Source organism: Lissotriton vulgaris, chromosome 2_1 (genome assembly GCF_964263255.1).
Source record: "Lissotriton vulgaris chromosome 2_1, aLisVul1.2, whole genome shotgun sequence".
Taxonomy (NCBI): Eukaryota; Metazoa; Chordata; class Amphibia; order Caudata; family Salamandridae; genus Lissotriton; species Lissotriton vulgaris.
This window is the reverse complement of record NC_141687.1, coordinates 827,195,783-827,216,395: the sequence shown is the minus strand read 5'-3', so window position 1 is coordinate 827,216,395 and position 20,613 is coordinate 827,195,783. Positions and strand designations below refer to the sequence as shown.

At 48.1% G+C, this 20,613-nt stretch overlaps 1 protein-coding gene across 1 annotated transcript in view; it reads left to right on the top strand.

Annotated features, from left to right (window-relative positions):
- Positions 1-20,613, top strand: part of FTCD (formimidoyltransferase cyclodeaminase) — a 261,402-nt gene that overhangs the window by 165,555 nt on the left and 75,234 nt on the right. Inside the window, exon 7 of the mRNA XM_086956237.1 lies at positions 20,105-20,236. Within this exon, the coding sequence (XP_086812363.1) occupies positions 20,105-20,236 (132 nt within the window). The remainder of the gene's footprint in view (positions 1-20,104; positions 20,237-20,613) is intronic.

Here is a 20,613-nt window from a genome sequence, read left to right as displayed (position 1 = left end):
AATATATGGCTATTCACATTTTAGCGACTCACCATTTGTGAAAATAGTGCCCTGTGTTGGATGTGTATTGTATTCTCAGTTTCTCCATGACTCTGGAAGATCTTCTGTGATCAAGAACCAAGAGCCCCCATTCTTATACTCAAAATTTCTTTCAAAAACTCTATTTTGGAACTTTCCCACTTCATATACGCCATTGTGCCTGTCTGGTGTTCACATCTCCAACATACATCTGAAGCATCTGGTTATAAGTGATTAGGGGTCATGTACCTTGTATGCCATTTCTCTGACTACTATTGCTTTGTGTTTTGGGGTTTCTCTCCACACACCAACCCATTCCTCCTTAATCTTTCTTTCCAAGCATTTTCCCAACGCACTTTGTTTCCATTTTTGCTTTGAGGAATCCTCCCTTAGTATTTTCTACATCCATGAGGCTGACCCCATTGTTTTGAGGTGTTCTGAAAACCTTTCTGGGGGTGCCAGAACTCTGGAGGCTGCTTCATGATCTTGGGGATACACAGCCCAGTGGCTGAGTTGTATGTGTTACCATCTGTCTGTTTCTTCCAATTTAGATTTGGTCTTTCACGGAGTAAACATTGTAGCTTGTGTTTTATGGAAGATATCAAAGGCATGCATTCTACAGTCTGCTTCATTTAAAGTTGTTACTTAGAGGTTGGGGGTGAGGTGTGTTACTGTGGATTCGTATTATATGCGGCGGTGATATGGTGAGGCCCCTTTCTGTATGAGTTTGTCTTAGACTTCAAGTATGTTTTGGATGGTGTTGAGAGGTATGTGTTGCTCGGTCTTTGATCTTTGGCTAACCAAAGCAGTTGCTAAAAGCACCAACCAGCACTGGTACGGTCCATAAATACCCATATTTTGTGACATTCGATGTTCTTACATTCAGCTATAATTCTAATGCAGGTCGCATGGTAATATTGGTGCACTCTAAATCTCTGCTTTCTCTGGGTTCCTTCAATAGCTATTTTTATTTGGTGCTCGACCACCAGCCTGTGTAAAATGTAGTACTTTTCATTGGACTGTGCCTAGTTCCTACAAAGGTAGTGCTACTGGTAAGGCCTGAAATAGGTACATTTGCCCTGCCTATTCAGGAGCTATTTTTTTTTTTTGTTTTTTTTTTACATTAGCTAAGGTCCTCAAGAATTTGATTGCTGGTGACGGGCTAGTAATCTGATGCCAGTCCTGCAAAGTTAATTGAGACAAAGCAAATACAAGGAGATGATGGACGGAGTGCTAAAAGTTTCAGACACTCATCCGCAGTCACAGATCTGGGTTGAATCAATCAACAGTCTTTGGCTCACTTTGCCATCCTAGTTTGGACCCAGCCATATGCAAATCAGTCTTGACCCTGTGCCTCATGGGAACAGTCCAGCCTGAACGGCCAGGCCAGGCCAGGTCCTCCCTGGATCGGAACTAAGCATCCTGGGACCGGTTTGGCTAATGAGGGGTGAAACCCTGAAACTAGTCCTAGGATGCTTGTTTCCAGTTCATGGAGGACCGGGCCTGGCAGTTCGGGTGGACTGTTTCCAGTGGGCACAGGGTCAAGACTGATTTGCATATGGCTGGGTCCAAACTGGAATGGCATGGGGAGCATAAAAACGATGGATTTAGGCCTAGAACTCTGTACCGGGGTGCATGTATGACATTGTTATGTATTCTGCCCATCAATTGTTCTTTTTGCTAATTAATTGAGGCATATTCTTAGATATTTTATCAAGTTTGATGCAACAGCTGGTATCGCTTATTGAGCACGGCCTCCAGGACCAAGACCGTATCGAAGTCCCCGCCGCCTTGCCTCGTCCACAGGTACGATGATTGTCCCCTTCGTGTCAACGCAGCTTTCTGTTGCCAGGGATATAAACTAAAAATAATCAAACCGTCTCTCCATTCTATCTAAAGAGGATCCCCTGCCTCAACACAACATCGCGGGCCACACTCGTGCTTCGAATGCTTTGCCCACTCTAAGATGGCCGCCCTGACATCCCAATAAATACACACAGACCTAGAGTCTGAATAAGATACTCAAGCATCCGCGATGATGTTACCCCCAACGGGATAACAAAGCCACACAGTGAGTTCCCTCAATAGCTTATCCCACTGAGGATAACCCCACCAACTCTCACCCCCTCCTTCCTCTCGCAGCAACTTCTCTCCCAATTTATTCGCTGGGCCCCCTCCCCTCCTCTCCTCGGACCAGTCCTTTGAGATCCCTCTGACTCCTATGGGGGCTATGTGATCCCACGCTGCCTATTGCTTTCTCCACTACTCTGCGGCCCCCGACTCAGCAGTCCCTTGTATTCCATAGCTGCGATGGACCGCACCTGCATTCCAATCTCACGTAACCCAACAACGCCACATGATACCCCAATCCCTGTCGATGCTCCCATGCCGACCCAGATGAAACCGCAAGGCATGAACGCCTTTGAAATTAGCTTCCCCCAGTCTCTCCACCAAAGCAAGGAGAAACCTCAAACCTAGTCTTATCAGACAACACCCAGAAAAACTTTTGTAGACACCTACCACTGCTCTTCCAAAGGGCAGGTGAAGATGGATCTCATCTTCCACATGGATAGACCGGACAACTGGATCACTAAGATTACAACTTCACATATCCAAAACGACGACCACCACACATAGCTGTAAATTTACGACCTCCCTTCCAAACCAGGCGACTAGAAATGGGAACACAACAGTGATCATTTACTCAAATGGCACAGTGTTGATACAGGTTAACAATGAGAACCTAGAGGCTTTCGACTCCCTCTTCCCTGCTCTCCGTTCCGCCCATCTCTACTCTCCTCAATCTGCTCTGCCTCAACCCCCGTCCCCGGACTCCCTTCCCCAACAGAGGTCACAAATACCTACTCCCATCCTCCTGGTGAGACCCTTCAGCGTCCCAGCTAGGAGCCCTTCTCTCTCCCCCGTTCCTACTAATCGCGACCATCCATCTCAAAAGGCTCCTCTTTTCCCTACACCCCCTCAGTCTCAGCCGCCCCTACATCCTTTCACCTTCACCCGAACACGGCCTTCCGACCCCCCCCCCCCTCCCCTCTCCTACTGAACCTCTGAGGAAGAGCTTGCAACCCGACCCCCCACAGAGGGTCATGAACAGCGGCTATCTAGGCGACCCAACCAGCATTAGACCTCACAATTCGATCTTTCCCACCACCTCAAGGGCTGTCCCGACCCACAATGACATGCCTCCTCCCCCGAAAAACATGTTGCACCGACTGATCTTATTAGAGAATCAGTTACTAATAATATTCAGAGACCTTGACTAAGTTATAACCAACCTAGACAAGGCTCGTATGCCCGAGCAAGCCCCTATAAGGGCCTCTCCTCCAACCAACTCTAACCTTCTAAATTCCCAGTCCGAGCCCTGTCCCGCCCTCTATTTCCGGCCCCCGAGGTCCAATAAAACTGTTGTGGAGACCCCGTAATAGACCCTCTCTCGAATGCCCGAGTAATCCCTTACAAAGGACTCACCTTCGACCAACTCTAACCTCCCAAAATCCCAATGCGATCCCTTTCCCGTCCTCGATATCCGCCCCGAGGCTCAAAATTACCGTCGTGGAGTCCACGTTACAGACCCGCACTAGAACCAAATCCCCCATGTTCATGCTACCGAGTCCCCCAAGTATGGTTGCAGTGTCCCAGACGCATAGACCCTCCAGGACCGAAGCAGCAATGTCCGAGGAAGAAGCAGCGAACCTAGCCGCCACCTACGACTCTCCTCCCAAAGCCTCACTTTAATCCAAAATACAAGTGATCGTAGGCTTCAAAAGAGTCAAAAAGTCCCCCCCCCCTCCTAAAGCTTAAAGACCCCCCTCCTCCCACCCGTCCATACCTAAGGCCCCACCAGGAAAGTACCCTAGCAAAAAGAGTCTATCCACTAGCTGTCGACTCATTAACTGAAGATCAGCTCCCAAACACGGAACAGAATTAGCAGAAACTATCCTCTCCCATGACCTAGACATTGCGTTCATCAGAGACATGGCTAAAAGAGACCCCGCCCCTGTATTGATATGCTTGTGCCTCCTGGCTACTCCATCATCAACAAAGGTAGGATAGATCAACTAAGCATGGGCGGAAAATCCGTTACTCTCGCGGATTTTGCGGATTTTCGAAAAATTCGCGATCCGCGAATTTCCTGCAAAATTCGCTCGCAGCGGATTTTTTGCTGCGTGCGGTGTAAGTTCGCAATTGCGAACTTACACAAAACCCTCGCGAACTGGCAGAAATCCTTGCGAACACAAAAAAAGCATTCAGCAGGTTCAAAAGTTCAAACTCATCATTAGTAACCATTCCCTGTAGTGCTTCCTGACAAGGGCCCCTCCAGAGTTCAGTTGCTAGTTGCAACAATTATACGACCCTGCTCTGACCCTCACAGCAGGCTCATAAATTAGCTACAAGTAGGCCCAAAAAGTCCTGGAAAAAAAAATTGCACTCCAACAGAAAGCAAATTACAGATAAGGAAGCAGGTGCCAGACTGGAATTTTAAAACAGTGACACATTAATAAATCCACCCCAAATTAATTCATGTCAGTTGAAGCAGGCAGGTGTGCTTGCTTTCCCCCCCCATAATCTATAGCGATGATGAACCAGAGGGTGGCATTGATGCACCAGAGGATGGCATGGGTAAAACAGTGTGGCAGGGGTGAAACAGAGGGTTCTGGGAACCTGTGATGATGAACCAGACGTAGAAACAACATAATCGTGACCGTTGCGAGCCGACATGTAAGTTCGCAATTGCGAACTCACACAAATCCTTGCGAACTGGCAGAAATCCTTGCGAACTGGCAGAAATCCTTGCGAACACAAAAAAAGCATTCAGCAGGTTCAAAAGTTCAAACTCATCATTAGTAACCATTCCCTGTAGTGCTTCCTGACAAGGGCCCCTCCAGAGTTCAGTTGCTAGTTGCAACAATTATATGACCCTGCTCTGACCCTCACAGCAGGCTCATAGAATAGCTACAAGTAGGCCACAAACGTCCTGGAAAAAAAAAATTGCACTGAAACAGAAAGCAAATTACAGATAAGGAAGCAGGTGCCAGACTGGAATTTTAAAACAGTGACACATTAATAAATCAACCCCAAATTAATTCATGTCAGTTGAAGCAGGCAGGTGTGCTTGCTTTTCCTCCCCATAATCTACAGTGATGAACCAGAGGGTGGCATTGATGCACCAGAGGATGGCATGGGTAAAACAGAGGGTGGCAGGGGTGAAACAGAGGGTTCTGGGAACCTGTGATGATGAACCAGACGTAGAAACAACATAATCGTGACCATTGCGAGCCGACATGTAAGTTCGCAATTGCGAACTTACACAAAACCCTCGCGAACTGGCAGAAATCCTTGCGAACTGGCAGAAATCCTTGCAAACACAAAAAAATCCGCAAATTCGCGAGATTTTCGCGGATTTTGCGGATTGCGAGTTCGCAAATTCGCAAAATTCGCGAACGCCAGATTCGCAAAATTCGCCCATGCTTAAGATCAACGAGCGGGAGGTATAGCCATCATCCACAGAGACGACGTAGACATCACTGTAATGGACTCCTGCAAGTACAGCTCATTTGAATGTCTTTCTGTGAACATTGACTAAAGACAACAGCCCTATAGTCTTCCATATTTATCACCCCCCAGGGAGCATCCCCACATTTGGGGAACAATTATCCGACCTAATTGCCCAGTGTGCACTCAAAGACACTAACGTCCTAATCCTGGGTGATCTCAACCTACGTTGGAATGAGACCAACAACTCTCTAATTAAATCTCTCAACAACCTCCTCTGTGACCATAATCTTTCACAACACTGTTCAGAAGAAACGCACAACAAAGGTGCAACCTTGGATGCCATCATTGCCCACCAGGATGCAATTACGATCGACCGTATTCTACCAGTGGACTGGTCAGATCACCACATGATGCTATTCCACATCAACCAAAGACTTTTATCCCTGCCTCCGGTCCTTGACCACCCCCAAATGGTACAGAAATATTTCCCAGATTCCCCTGTATGTCATGGAAGAGAGGCTAAATCTGCTCCTACCTAGTGACACGGAGCGCCCCACAACTGAGCTCATCTCACTCTATAACGCGAACATGGTAACCTTGCTTGACCAACTTGCTCCCCTGAAATAAAAAAAGTTGTCCTATTCCGTCCAGATCATGGTTCGGCTCAGACATCAATGATGAAAGGAGACTACTAAGAGCTACAGAAAGACAGTGGAGGACCATGCCCAGCACCACGCATCGCGATCAACTTCTCGACTCCCATCAGTCGGCATTCAGAAAAGGTTGCAGCACTGAAACTGCAATCCTTAACATAATAGATGACATTCACAAATCACTGGACTCAGACCAATACTGCCTACTTATTCTCCTAGACCTATCGGCAGCATTTGACACAGTAGATCACAAACCTCTCCTCAAGGCCCTCGAAGAGAGGGCTGGTCAAGACGAGGTGGTCCTCAAATGGTTCTCCTCATTCCTCTCCAACCGCCCCTCAACTCTTCAACATCTACATGGAACCCCTCACCACCCTTCTCAGGAAAGCTAACATCCCTTTCCACTTATATGCTGACGCTACTCAAATGTACTTGGAAATCTCGTCGGCCTACGACATTCAAAGTCTTAACGAGTCACTAAGAGAAGTGCAACTGTGGCTGTCCAATAATCACTTAAAACTAAACCCGGACAAAATCGAACTCCTCCTCATTTCGAACAAAGAAGAAAATCCACAAATGGTCGAGTGGATAAAAGCCATTGATGCGCTCAACAGGAACCTCACCCTGGCTGATTCTGTTAAATCCTTAGGCATTACACTAGACTCAAAACTGGGCATGACCAAGCACATTAAGATCTCAGAGAAAAATGCCTTCCTCAACCTTAAGCTTCTAAACAAAATAAAACCTTTTATCCTCCCCAAAGATCTTAAGCAAGCCACCCAAGCATTGGTGCTGTCAAGACTAGACTACGGAAACGCAGCCCTTTTCGGAATAGCTAAAACACATCTTGCTCCCCTGAAAACAACTCTCAATGCGGCTGCCAGAATGGTCACTGGAGTAAATAAATTTGATCATATCTCTCCTGCTCTCCAAGAACTAGAGTGGCTTTCTCAAAGAACTGCGGGCGAACTTCAGAACAGCCTGCCTCACCCACAAAGCCCTTCACACAGGCAAACCCGAATATCTGGCAGCCAAACTCAAAAAAGCTGACCAGAACAGGACCCTCAGAAGCTCCAACACCTTACTTCTCATCCCGCAAAAATCACGAAAACAGAAAACCGCCGCCAGGTCTTTCGCCGGCAACGCGCCTAAAATCTGGAACTCTATTCCCTCTCACATCAGAACTATTCCGTCCTTTGCTAAATTCAAAAGTCAACTCAAAATCCTTTTCCTTGACCGATCCCTGACGCACAGATAGGAGCAGCTGTAGCCTTGAGGTTCACACTTCCCTCCCTGGATTCGATGTTAGTCAGGATCTTGATATGGACCCTCCACCGCTTTGGCACTGTGACTTTTATTGCGGAACTGTCTTGCCTTACTGTACTTTGTGCTGCTATCTTTTCCTCTGTTATGTAACCGATGTGAAGCGCTCCGATACCCTCTGGTCAGGCTAGCGCTATATAAAACTTAAATAAAAAAAATAAATAAATACATTTGCAAGAGTAAGAGGCAGCATCACTGATTTCTGCTTGGTTATTTTATATTGGGACACTTTTTCAAATTGCCCCACAACTGCTAGAATACAACCCACTGGGTCCGTCAGGGTGGGCATTATATTACTGCCAAGAGGCATATGTTATGCTCCTCTGATCCGAAAGGAATTCCTTTCATCTCTGCCCTCTAGCACTTTGTGTGCCAGTGGTTCCACCACTAAAGCGAACAAGAGCGGTGACAAGGGTCTTTGACTGGTCTACCTTTCGAAGATAAATTGCTCAGATCTTAAACCATTTTCCCTGACTCTTCTGATGAGTCTGCTCTAACTAATAAGCATCACATTTTTCATATTGGGACCTAAGAAAATACAATCAAATAATTCCTTCAAAACATTCCAGCAGACTCTGTCAAACACTCTCTCTGCATCAAGGCTTAGAAATTGAAGGTATATTGTGTAGTTGTTTTTACCTCTAGAGTTATCTGAGGCTTATGTTTCTTTGATAAAACTCTTGGTAAGACTCAATGAGGTAAGGTATCCAACTATGTAATTTTTTTGTAAGAGTCTTCGTAACCATTTCTACATCAGCGTTCAACAGGGCAACCCTCCTCCGTGAGACTCGTTCTGCTGAGATTTTCCCTGGCTTCAAAATTTGGATGTCATCCTTCATGGTGGAGAGACCTGTTGAGATCCACATGAGTGAGCTTTAATTTGAGGGAAGGTTTTGTGAAAATATAGATTATTCCATCTGGTCCTGGGGTCTTCTATATCTTTATTCCTTGAATGGTTGTGGCTAGTTCTAATACCTCGGTTAGTCTAAGTACTCTGCACATTCTGTAGGATACGCTTATGGGCAACTATGTGGATGTTTTGATCTCATTGGTGTTCTCCTGCCCCTGTGTGTATCGGTTCTTATAGAAGGTTCTGATTGCCTCATGCTTCTCCCTCTCCTTACATAACCGAATCCATCTACAGTATTCTTCCCCAAAGCCCAGCTTGGCTAAGACTGCGAATAGATAGGGCCACTCAACCATGTCAAAGGCCATTGTAGCATCCAATGACCCTATTACTTCCGGCTCCAATATAGTGGACGCTCTTCCCAACACCCTGTGGAGTCTCCACAGGTTGAGGACTGTATTTAGGTGAAGCATAAACCCAGACTGGTCGGGGTGGATCAGTGAGGTAATTACTTTGACCAGTTGTGTCGCCAGTAGCCTGGCGAGGACCTTAGGTTCCACGTTTAATAATGATATTGTTGAAATGAGGCACAGTTCGTTCTCGACTTTCCCTCTTTGTAGATTACAACTATATTCACAACCCATGGTCATATGGCAGCTGCCCCTTCTCCCTACTTTCCATCAACATAGACCGGAAATGGGGGGCCAGCTTGTTGGAGTTTAGTTTATATAGCTCAATAGGAATCCTGTTGGGCCCCGTGGCTTTGCCAGAGTTGACGCCCCGGATCGCCTGTGCCACCTCATCAATGGTGATGGGGGAATCCAGATATACTCTATTTGCGTCTGAGATGCGTCTCCAAAACAGAGGTGTTGGTGGTAGGGGGAAAAAGCGAGAAATGGTCGGATGAGTGGTGGCCGTCTTGCCTGGGCCCTACCCCCATACCATGTCAGGAGGCTAAGAATCTGGGAATCTGGATGAATCCTTCGCTCTCATATGAAGGCCACATAAGGCGCCTTGTGGGCAAATGTTTTGGAGTCCTAAAGACCCTAAATAAAACCTTAGACCTCCTGCCTTTATCAGCCAGAAGAACTCCAACGCAGGCGCTGGTGACCTCGCGGTTAGATTATGGTAACATTCTGTTCTTGGGGGCAACCGAGGGCAGCATAGGTCGCCTACAAGTCATCCAGAATTCCTCCGCCAGACTGGTGTTAAGAAGACCCAGGAGAGCTAGCTCGAAATTGGCGCTGGATGCGCTTCATTGGCTGCCGGTGAAGAAGCGTGTGCTATTTAAGTGCCTCCTTTTTTGCCACCGTATTGTCTGGGACAAGTCACCAACATATCTGAAGGAGCTAGTCAGCCGATATGAGCCTACCAGGTCCCTCCGTTCAGAGGGTACCGGTCTGCTGACAGTCCCCAGGATCAGGAAGGCGAGAATAGGTGGTCGTTCCTTCGCGTTACTAGCAGCGCAAAATTGGAATAAATTACCACTTGTGCTGCGACTGGAGGGCAATGAACGACGTTTCAGGGCTCTGCTCAAAACTCACTTATATACTGCATAGGGGCTGGGTGTTCTAGGCAGGTTCACTGGTAGCTTAGCGCGGGGACACGCCGTGATGGCGTTACTGAGCGCTCTATAAGCTCTTTATTATTATTATTATTATTTTGGGGAGCTGTATATCCCTAAGCATCTCCGCATTTTCTATCTCTGTGAATTTGTCGGCTGCAGTATAGACGGAGCGATAACGGGCGGCGAAAGTGTCAGTTATTGCCTGCGGTCCGTGACCGGAACAGAGTCCGGCCCCTCTATTTCGGGTACCACTCGAGACGCCCACTCCCGCTGGTCCAGCCACGCTATCAATCTTCCCGCCTTATCCCCAAGCTCATAAAGTCTGCCCTAAACCTCCCTGCTCTGGGCCTTTGCCCTGTCCCTTGCGATACCAAGAAACTGGTTCTGCTTTAGCCATACCAAATGAAGCCCCTTTAGGGTGTGCCCCCTGGCCAGTTCCTCCTCTGCCTTCAATACTTCCTCCTCCGCCTTCAATACTTCCTCCTCTGCTTTCTCGAGCTCAGCCACTCTCTCTTTATTCTTCCCTGCTATCGCATACAACGCCTCCCCTCGGAACACCGACTTACAGGCTTTCCATAACGTCTGGGCGGACTCCACCGAGCCTACATTTTCTTGGAAATAGTGATCCGTGGCCCTTACCAACTTGCCGCGGGTCTGGTGGTCTTTAAGATACCATGGGTTAATAGGTGCCACCCTACCTACATTCGCGCATTCCCACTCCATTTGTACCCACACAGGGGAATGGTCGGAGATCCCTCGCCCCAAATGACGGAAGCCATCTCAGAGCCGGCCGAAGTGTCCGCAAAGGATGCCGATCCTTCTCCCTGGACATAACCGCATTGAAATAACGCCCCCACACCAGAATGCCCACCGGAAGCGTGATGAATATCGCTCCAAGATCTTTAAAAGTGTCTGCCTATAGGCCAGGAGGGACGTATATCGAAAAGAAAGTATCGACCTTCCCTTCCCAGAAACTGGTGACCCCAATATACCTCCCCCGTCTATCTGCCCACGTGCTTTGTATCGTGAAGGGGAATGAGTTCTTAATCGGTATGCCAACCCCCACGACCCCGAGGTGAAACCTGCATGAGCTACCAATTTAAACCCTCCCCTACCATACATCTATTTCCTACTAAATGCGTTCCCTGAAAAGGATCATATCAGGGGCATGTCTCCTGAGGAATTGACTAACGATACCGTTTATCTCCCAAACCGTTCACATTCCAGCTAAGCACCTTCACCCCTGACCACCTCTGATTAAGTGACATCCCGCCCCCACAGAAGTGTCCAGCTCTAACGTTACTCCACCTGGTCTAGAAAAGCAAACCACTAAATGTCAGCCCGGAGGCGCCCCTGTCTCCCAATACCTGATCAGATGCAAACAATCCAGGAGAACAAATGCCTGACGTATTCCTGTTCCGCAATTGCCTGCATCCGACCAGTCCCGGGGCCCGAGCAGTCAGGAGGACGACTATCAATCTAGTCAGCCACAATATCTGGGTTGTCGAAAAACCAGGCCCTCCCATTGGTCTCCACTTTCAATCGCGCCGGGAACATCATGGCATATTTCCCTCCCCTGTCTCTGTTTCTTCCTGACTACCAGAAAGTTCTGTCGCTGCTTCTGTACCGCCTGCGTGAAGTCTGGGAAAAGGAGAGGGCGGTGTTCTCGTACTGTAGGGTCCCCCAACCTAGCGGCCTGCAAGATGGCGTCTCCATCCCTGAAGTTCAGGACCCTGGCGATCATGGGATGCAGAGGGGCCCGGGTCTCGATGTAGCCCCCCCCTCCATCCTGGGACCCTGTGGGCACGCTCGATGGTGAAAAAAGTTACCTAGTAACAAGTCCTTTGGGCTTGAGATGCTTACGGGTGAGGTCCTCCACAAACAAGTCGGGGGCCGAGCCTTCTGACCTCTCAGGCACCCCAGAATACGGATGTTTCGCCGGGCCCTTCCTTCATACTCATCCAGTTCATGTGAAGATTTGAGCTTTCGCATGTCGTGCTGCAGCTGTGCCTCGTCATCCACCAGACTGGCCGTCTTGATATCCAGCGACTTGATCTTCTCATTAACTTTGGTGAGGTCAGCTCATATGAGATTGACTTCAATTGATACCGTGTCCAGCTAAGTATCCTGCGTCTCCATTTGCTGTCCCAGGGAGGATTTGACCCAGTCTATGGCCTCTCTAACATCATGTAGCATGAATTCCACCCCCTGGCCCGAGGGGTCCCCGCCGGACACAGCGGAGGACCTAGAGTCGGACGGGGAACCCCTCAGCAAAGTGTAGCGGTTAAGCGTATTTGATTGTACTGGTTTCAGTCCCCTCGGTCCCCTGGAGGAATGCCTCTCTCCAGCCTGCTTGGTCGCCATCGTACGCTCAGCTCACCGCCCACTCTGACTCGATCCAGGCGCCGCCGCAGGAAACTCCAGACGGGCCTCACTCCGGGCTCTTCAGTGCGTCTGCCAGCCCACCAGGGATAACTAGCGTAGACCCTGTTAGGGGGGGGCCGCCAAACGACCCACTGCTCCGGCCCAGGGCCAACAGTCACTGGCTCCGACCTACACTTTGCTAGAGACACCCCTCACCAGTACCCACCCCACCCCACTCCTCTGCGCTGGACGTCTCCTCCACACCAAAGGCCACAAGTTGGGTGGGGGCCCCACTCTCCACGATCTTCCCACAGTGTCCAAGTCTGCATCCACCAGTGGGCATTGAAATCGGCTCCTTTGGCTCTATAAGGGTTCCCCGGGTGGGGGATCCCATCAATCACTAGGTCCATAATATATGCGAGGCTCCACCGCTGTTCCAGTCTCCCATCTGCTGGCTGGCAATGCGATAGAGGGTGGGGGGCCCACAATGACCCCCATCCCCAACTCGCCCCCAGCCTCGTCAAAGTTCTCCCACTTCCGCTCGTCACCTGAACTCCGCGGGCCCCCCGAGGCTCGCCAAGCTACCTGCTCCCGCTGTGCGGAGAGAGGGGGGTCCGCCTCACCCCGCAGTCACCCAGAGTCTCGTCGTCGTGTCACCGCCTCAACCGCCGCACTGGATTCTCCGGCAGTGAGGAGATCTGACCAGCAGCTTCCGGGTCTAGCAGAGACAGATTGCTTTGAATGCATCCCAGTAGATGGGCGTAGAATGCATCCCAGTAGATGGGCGTAGAGGTATCTGCAACCGTGTTGTATGCTGAGTACTTTTCTATAGCGTTCACCATTACAGACTTATTTGCTTGGTCTGGAAGAAGAGTGCTCATTCTCCAGTTGCAGCTTCTCGAGGGCCTCTTGTATTTATGCTGTTCAATCTGAACATGGGCATAATCTGAGATTTGATCTAGGATATAGCAGTCATGAGGTGAGTGTAGAAGTAATAGTGTATGCATGAGTATGTCCAGTGTATGTGGGAATGAAATGTGTAGTCTTTGCTGTCAGGATGGATCATCCTCCAAGCATCTATTAAGCCCCACTAAAGAAGTTCATTCTGTGTCTTCTTGGAGGCCATTTTAGATTAACCATCTACTATTTTTGATTTCTTCAACAGTGGATCCTAGTCCATACTCCTATCCTTACCTAAGAGGGTTCCCCTTGGACCCCGATCATTAATTTCTCAACAGTAGTGAGTAAATATCGGTCTGCATTGTGTTGGTGGCGTATCATGACTGGATTTTGATTAAGTATATCTCCATATGCAATGCTTTGTGTTTGAGGTGTTGTCAGAACCCCACATGGCACGCAGGAGCTACTTGACCCAACGGTAGCAATTGAGGCCTCTTTTACTCCTGATGTCCTAGGGCTCACCCTACTTTGGAGCCTGAGAAACTGGGCTAAGAACCCCTTCTGCACTTGACACTCAGTTGTAGATGTGAATGAACAGTCTAGGGCTCCCTGGGATTTGGGCGGTGCAGATACAGATTAGTAAACATGGCTCATAACTCGAGCTCTCTGGCGCAATAAATCAATGCCCAGCCAAATAATACTTTTTATAACGGAGAAGTATTTTATTTCTACCACCTACTCATGCAAAGTAAAGTTACGACATCCACAAGCCACATCATTTCCCCCTTGATGTTGGGGGCTCTAGTGTTTCATTGGCAAGCCCCTGTCCCACATGTTCCTCGCATTGTGATCGGAGATATTCCGACATTCACTGGTTGTTGCATCCAGGAAATGCTCACTATTGGGTCTTTAACCTGACTCTTCAGTTACAGTCAAAAGTGTCTTAGCGTTGCAGCACTTCTTAGCAACTAGTCTCCCGAGACCCGTCATAAGTCTTACCCATTCTTGCATAGAGGAAGCGTGCAGCATCTTGGAAAATGCCCCATCCACAGGCCTTCTCCACAGCTCCAGTACTGTTCAGGTTAGCTGGCAGAAAGTGAGTGACACAGCAGCATTCGGCAGGCGCAAGATCTCCTCTGAGCCTATGCGGTCGTGCTGCTGCAGCGAACATAGGATTTCCATGCTCCTTCTGCAGGGCTGGGGGTCCACACTAGTCGTTCCGATGCTCCTGATCTTGATCCCTTTGAGTGGGAGACACTTCCACAGCGTCTTCACTAGATCCACTGGGTCTGGTGCAGTCCTCGTTGCTCATAGTGACTTAGAGGTCACTGCTGCTCACAGTTCCCAGTCTTCTGCCCGAACCAGATGGCACAATGATTCAGAGTACCCCTACTGGCATATGTGGTTGCTGCGCCACTGTCACACAAGGCTGCAGCCCTTACAACATGGTTTTCCTTAGCACAGCTGCCACTCCCAGCATACAGGGTCGTAGCTATCGCGTTGCACAGACTTTGGCCATTCTCCGTAGGGCAGTCTTCTCTTCCACAGCGGCACCTCCTGTCAAATGGGGTTGCTGCAACAGTGCTGCACAGGCTTCCACTCTTACTGCATGACAATCTTTACACAATTTTCTTCATGACAGCCCTCTCTGGCAAATGGGGGTCACAGAGTCAAGTCGGCACATGAGTAACAACCTGATCAGTGCATCTTCTGTCTCCTCACACCTTGCACCAGGAATCCCTTCAACATGACTCCCCACTGGATCACACTCCCTCCAACACTGTCCTCTACCTCACAGGGCACACTGGTCTTAAAAAGCAGCCAGGTGCTGGCGAGTCATGCTCTAAAGACAGTGTTCTTGGTGTCCCTGGGTAAAGTCCACTCACCCAGCAGGGAGACTAGCAGGCTTTGGCCCTCCATCCTGGTCACAGACAGAAGTCTTGCAGAGCTTCCCCTCCTCACACACTATCTAGCTGCTTGGGATGACAAGTTTTGGGGTCTCCACCTCCCCTTATAGTCCATGTGCAGACACCAAATGTGATTTTGGGTCTGGGTCTTTGAAGCTTGATGTTGGACGTTCTGTTTCTTTTGAAGTGCATACTTCTCCTGTTCCTCTTGAAAAGCCATCTATCACAGCAGGAGAGACTCCAAAACGGATAGTCACACAGCACAGGTTACAGGAGTGGCTAGAGTTCATACCTGGATGTTCACAACAGTGATATGTGCATCAAAAAGTTACTCTCTGGATCCCTGTCCCACTCTTCCCTTGCTATCCGATCTCCTTTCTTAAATGCTTCCAGGCCCCCTCCTTGCTATTTCTCACTGAATCCAAGAGCACCTTATGTAGTTTACCTGAGGGGCTCGCTTTCCCTCCTCAACTGTATCTCGCCCAACTCACAGGAATGTGGCAATACAAGAATCTGTGGGGATTCCTCTACCTCCACAAACCGTTACTATGCAAGCCTGGGACTACCAAAGTGGAACCCAAGGTCTTCCATGTAATGTACCATTACAGGCACATGGTACACACACTATCCGGCACTTTTACCTTCATGTATTGTGCCACCACAGACACACACACACACACATTCTGTGTGCATTGCACAACGCTATACCCTTCATGGTCTGTACTCCTCGCAGGTACACATATACCCAGCATATGCATGCACTGCATAGCACTACATAGTTCATGTACTGTATCGCAGGTAAACATACACCTAGTACATGCACTCACATTTTTCCTGCATGGTCATTGTATGTGATTCCAGAGGTGATTAGAGGAAGACACTGGTTAAAGGTTTTCTGTCCATTTAACCTTATTCATACCAACTTTTATTCATTGACCACATGTAATTTCTCATTTTGGCCATTCAACATTTCAGCTCTTCTCGGAGTTGAGGGCCCCTCTCTCCGACTTTTCAATCGCTGCTTAAAAATCAGCACTGCAGAATATTAAGTCTCTTTTCATGAGGGAGGAAGGCATGTCTGCCGGCGGGTTTATACATACGGGTGCCCTGGCTGGTTTCGGAGTTTGGCTGAGATTTGTTTAGTGGGATCTTGATTACTGAGTGGGCTACCTCCTGACATATGACGTTGCTTGCAAGTTCGAAACCATGGTAGCTCTTGTGGGGTCCATGTCTGGTCTTTGCAAGCAGGAATACCATCATGACATGGGGAGTATCATTGAGTATCCTTTCGGTCCCTACATGTGCCAAAATGTACATGACTCGTCCTCCCTCCTACCCCCCACCCAGCCCCATCTCAATTAAGCCAGGGAATGGCCTTTTAAGGGCGGTGCTCAATTCCCAGGAATTATTAGCTCTCATTTTTGCTTCAGGATGTTTAACACAAATGCCTAACAGTTGGCTGCCACTTTGTTCCTCGAAGGTGGGTTTGTACAGATGTGTCTATTGTGTGGCCTCTATGTATTAATTGAGCTTTTCGTTGTTGATGTTGTGACATTCGCTACCCTACCTCATTGGAGTTGGCAACTTTATTCTGCTCCTGCTTGATTCAGTGTTGCATGTTGTCACAGGCCGACTGTGCTTTGTTCATTGCCCCGGAGGCCTTGTGTGTCGTGCTAGTCGTGCGGTTAGGGAAATGAATAATGGATCCCAGTCTCAGCCGGTTTCATACAATTTGTTATGAGCCAGCCTCAAACACAGCGGCCTCCTTGGATTCTACACCTGCCTGTTTGTGAGTTGTGCTCACCATCTTGGAACACCCATGTGCGCCTCCATGTACTACTGAACCTGTGGTCCAGCGGTGCCTCATATCAATCCAATCTCCGGTGCTTTCTCTGATTATGCTGATCTGACTGTGCAGTTCTGAACCTCCGCAAGCAGTTCATGGGTTCGATTCTCACCCGATCAGGGAGTCTAGGAGTGGAGCTGCAGGCTTGGGCTGTCTGCTCACCTCCACCTTGGCAGGAAGTCCCAGTGATTGTTGTTTATGGTTTAGTTGCTTTACAATTAACACACCCAACCTCCATTTATGCAATCCAGTGATTTCCTCCAGATTAATCCGGAAATATCCACACCGTACCCTTGAGCCTTCCATTTTTGCTTCGAGAAAAAGATTACTATGGGTCATCAAAACTCTGTAGATTCACTCTAGCCATGCAGCCTGAAGTTCTTGATGTCTGTATCCGGTCTCACTTGTAGGCCTAGGAGGTTTACTATGGGAGATGCATGGAAAGGAATATTTCCAGTCTTTTCGATATTTATACTTGAACACACTCTCCCATAAGTAGCTGAAGCAAGTGATTCCCAAACAATGGTAAATAGCTTTCTATTCCTTTTTAGGTCGAAGCCTGCATTGCAGGGCATGCCCTGCTGCAGGCAAAGAGATATTGTGTGCAGGGGATTTCAGTATGGCGTGAAGCCAAGTCCCTTTTTTCCATTGGCAGGCCTCTGGAAACTGAGGCCTGCCATTGGAAAAAGCTCCTGTTTAGCAGATTTGTCTGCTCTGGATCCCGCCTCTCGAGGACTCCATGACCTGCCTTACGGTAGCGCGACAATATTTTTAGAAATATTGCCTTGGCAACCATGAGGCAGGTCAGGGAGTCCTGGAGGGGCGGGATTCAGTATCCTGTTCCCGCCCCTTTTTTTGTGTGCGTGTGCTTTTCGTCATTGTTGCCTTTTTCTCCTTGGTGAAAAGAGGCATTGCAGTGTACGCAAATGAGGGCTTTCACGGCCGCGCAGCTTTACTGCCGCGCGGCCAATGCTTGTTAGTGAACGTTGTCCAGGGCCTCTTCTTGCTACTGCTATTCTTCCGGCGGCGAGCGCGATGGGTTTTGCAGTCACCTTGAAGTATGCGTGAGCTGCATGTGAATACTGGTTCATCAAAGCGTCTGAAATGCAGTGGAAACGTGTAATATGTTTTTTCCTAGTAATATTTATTTTTTCGCTGCACCGAGGGTCAACGTCTCAGCCCTCAAAGCCAATCTTTCAAATGGGGTTCAGCCATCAGAGTGCGGGTCACGAAGACGTGTGCCTTAAAAGTATGAACTGTGCCTGCGTCCTATTCCGGTGATGGCAATGGCTGTGAGCAATCACATGTCTGGGGCACCTCGTAGAGAGAATTCCAGCAAAGAATAAACTCTTTATGCTCCCCCAATTAATATAATTCTAGTGGGTGACACGAAGCAATGGGAACCCGGAAAAAAAACCAACTACGTAAACTGAAGCAGACAGCGTCCAACAATGACGTCACGGTGGAAGAGCTCCTGCGTGAAGAACTCGTGTTCTGAAATCAACGAACAGACGTGAAGAAATCTGTGGATGAAGTAAGACAGTTTGGAATGTTTTTAATACATCAGAACTGAGGCTCATGACTTGCATGTGGTGTGCAGTTACACGTTCGAATTCAGGTAAGGCCATCTCGGCCTGTCATCCTTCCGAAGTTATTGTCATAGTAACTCCTGCTCTGGAATGCTTATATACGACATACTGCTCCATTAAGAAGCTTTCAGTCGACAAGTTATCAGTGACCTTAAATTGCTATAAAAGGGAATTTTTTATTTTAAGCGGCGTTGGGCTTCAAGGGTTTACTAATTCGCTTTTCACCCCAACCCCTTCCTGCTCCACCCTGCCCCCACACCTCTACCCCCAAATAATCTCAACATCAACGTTTCTGGCTGCTTTGCTCATGGTTGAACGTTTTTACCTTGTTCTATTTACAATGCCAATAGCTCAAACTCTCATAAATGCGAGACCTATTGCATTGCAAATGCTTGTTACTAGGGTAGTCATACAGAAAAGGGGAATAGACACACCATTTGGGGCGGTGCGGCTACTTTGTTTCATAATAGTGTTATTTCTGATTTTTGTGCACCTTGGCCTGCCCTTCCTCTGACCTCTGAAATAACTGTTGGTTGGATATCTGGCCTGCAGTCACAGGAAACATGACAAAATGTGTTTACTTTGCTACACGCACTTTGCCACACGCACTTTGCCTTCGGTATGCAGGTCATGATTTATTCTATGTGTATGGTAAAATTCTCCTAACTGCTCCTCAACAGAAGTGTATGTTGCTCACCTGAAATGTCTGCCCTCTGTCTGACCATTGCTTCTAAGTCTCTGGCTTTGAAATCGAAGTTATGTAGTGATCTTTGTACAGCCTAAAGATACAGCAATTTCTACCTGTATTCATGGTGGTAGCGAAATAAACCCATGCCTTCCTTTTAAAACCTGTGTTGTCTATTTTAAGTGTTTATTGCATAGGGGATCATGTGACACTCTAGTGCTAGACTTTTAACCTTCGCTAGAAGTAGAATAACTTCCTAGTGTAAAGAGGGGTGCGGTATGAGTTGCAGAGGAGAGCATTGGGGATTTATTTGCAGCCCATGATGACCACTGAATGATGCCACTGCCAACAGCGTGTTTCAAAATGCTTGTCAATCAGTACCTTTCTGGATGCTCTAAAATGCCCCTCTGCTGCCTCCTTGAGGCATTGAAAATTTTAGGAAAGATACCATTGACAGGGTTGAGGAATCTCTGGAGCATCTGTGTTGCACTGAAAAGTGAGGAATGTATTCTAAACCCCATAATGATACCCATCATCGTTTTTCTAGCATTCACAATCATTTCCTTGTGACCGGTTTGTGAGGCCCTTTTTGTGGAATGGGCCTAGTTTCATGACTGTGCTCTGCAGAGTTCTGAATGCTTGGAGGAATTCTTGGCAAGCAGGGGCACTCTTGGAAGCTTTCTTCTTTACCAGGGCCTTTACAGCACCATTGGAAGGGTATTTTACCAAATTCATGACTTTCCAGTGGAACTTGTTTACGTTTACTGTCCATCGGTCTAGGCTACCTAGGGGGATTTAGTGAGATATGAACTTTATTGATGCTTCAAAATCTGCTGGGCCCCACACGCCCTATGCATCTCGGTCCTCTTTAATTCGGTCTTCTCTCCACAGGACCTGGACCTTCCGGTGGTTGGCTCTCAGCTGGTGGGTCTTGTTCCCTTGAAGGCCCTCCTCGACTCCGCAGAATATTATATTCAAAAGGAGAATCTCTTCATTCTGGAGGAGGAGCACAAGATACGACTGGTAAACCGATTGGGCGAGAGGGTTGGGGTGTGTGGGGATCTAATCAGTGAGGCACCTGGTGGAATACCAGGAACTGTCAGGAGTGTAGGGGCTGTGGAAGACTGACCTGAGGTGGAGGGAGAAGGTATTTTAGTGGTGGTAGATATACTCTGTATTGTAAAGGGAATAGATGTGAATACAAGCCTGTCTTGTCAATAGAGGGGGCAAGCAAGGTTGGTTTGCAAACACGAAGGTTGAAGAACCAACTTTCCTTATTTTATTATTTAAATGGAGATGTATCATATTTGGTAATGACGTTAATTCTATGATGCAAGTTCTAACTCTCTTGACTAGTTGGCTGGTGCTTTGGCTCATATAACCAAGTCGGAACCCTGTTT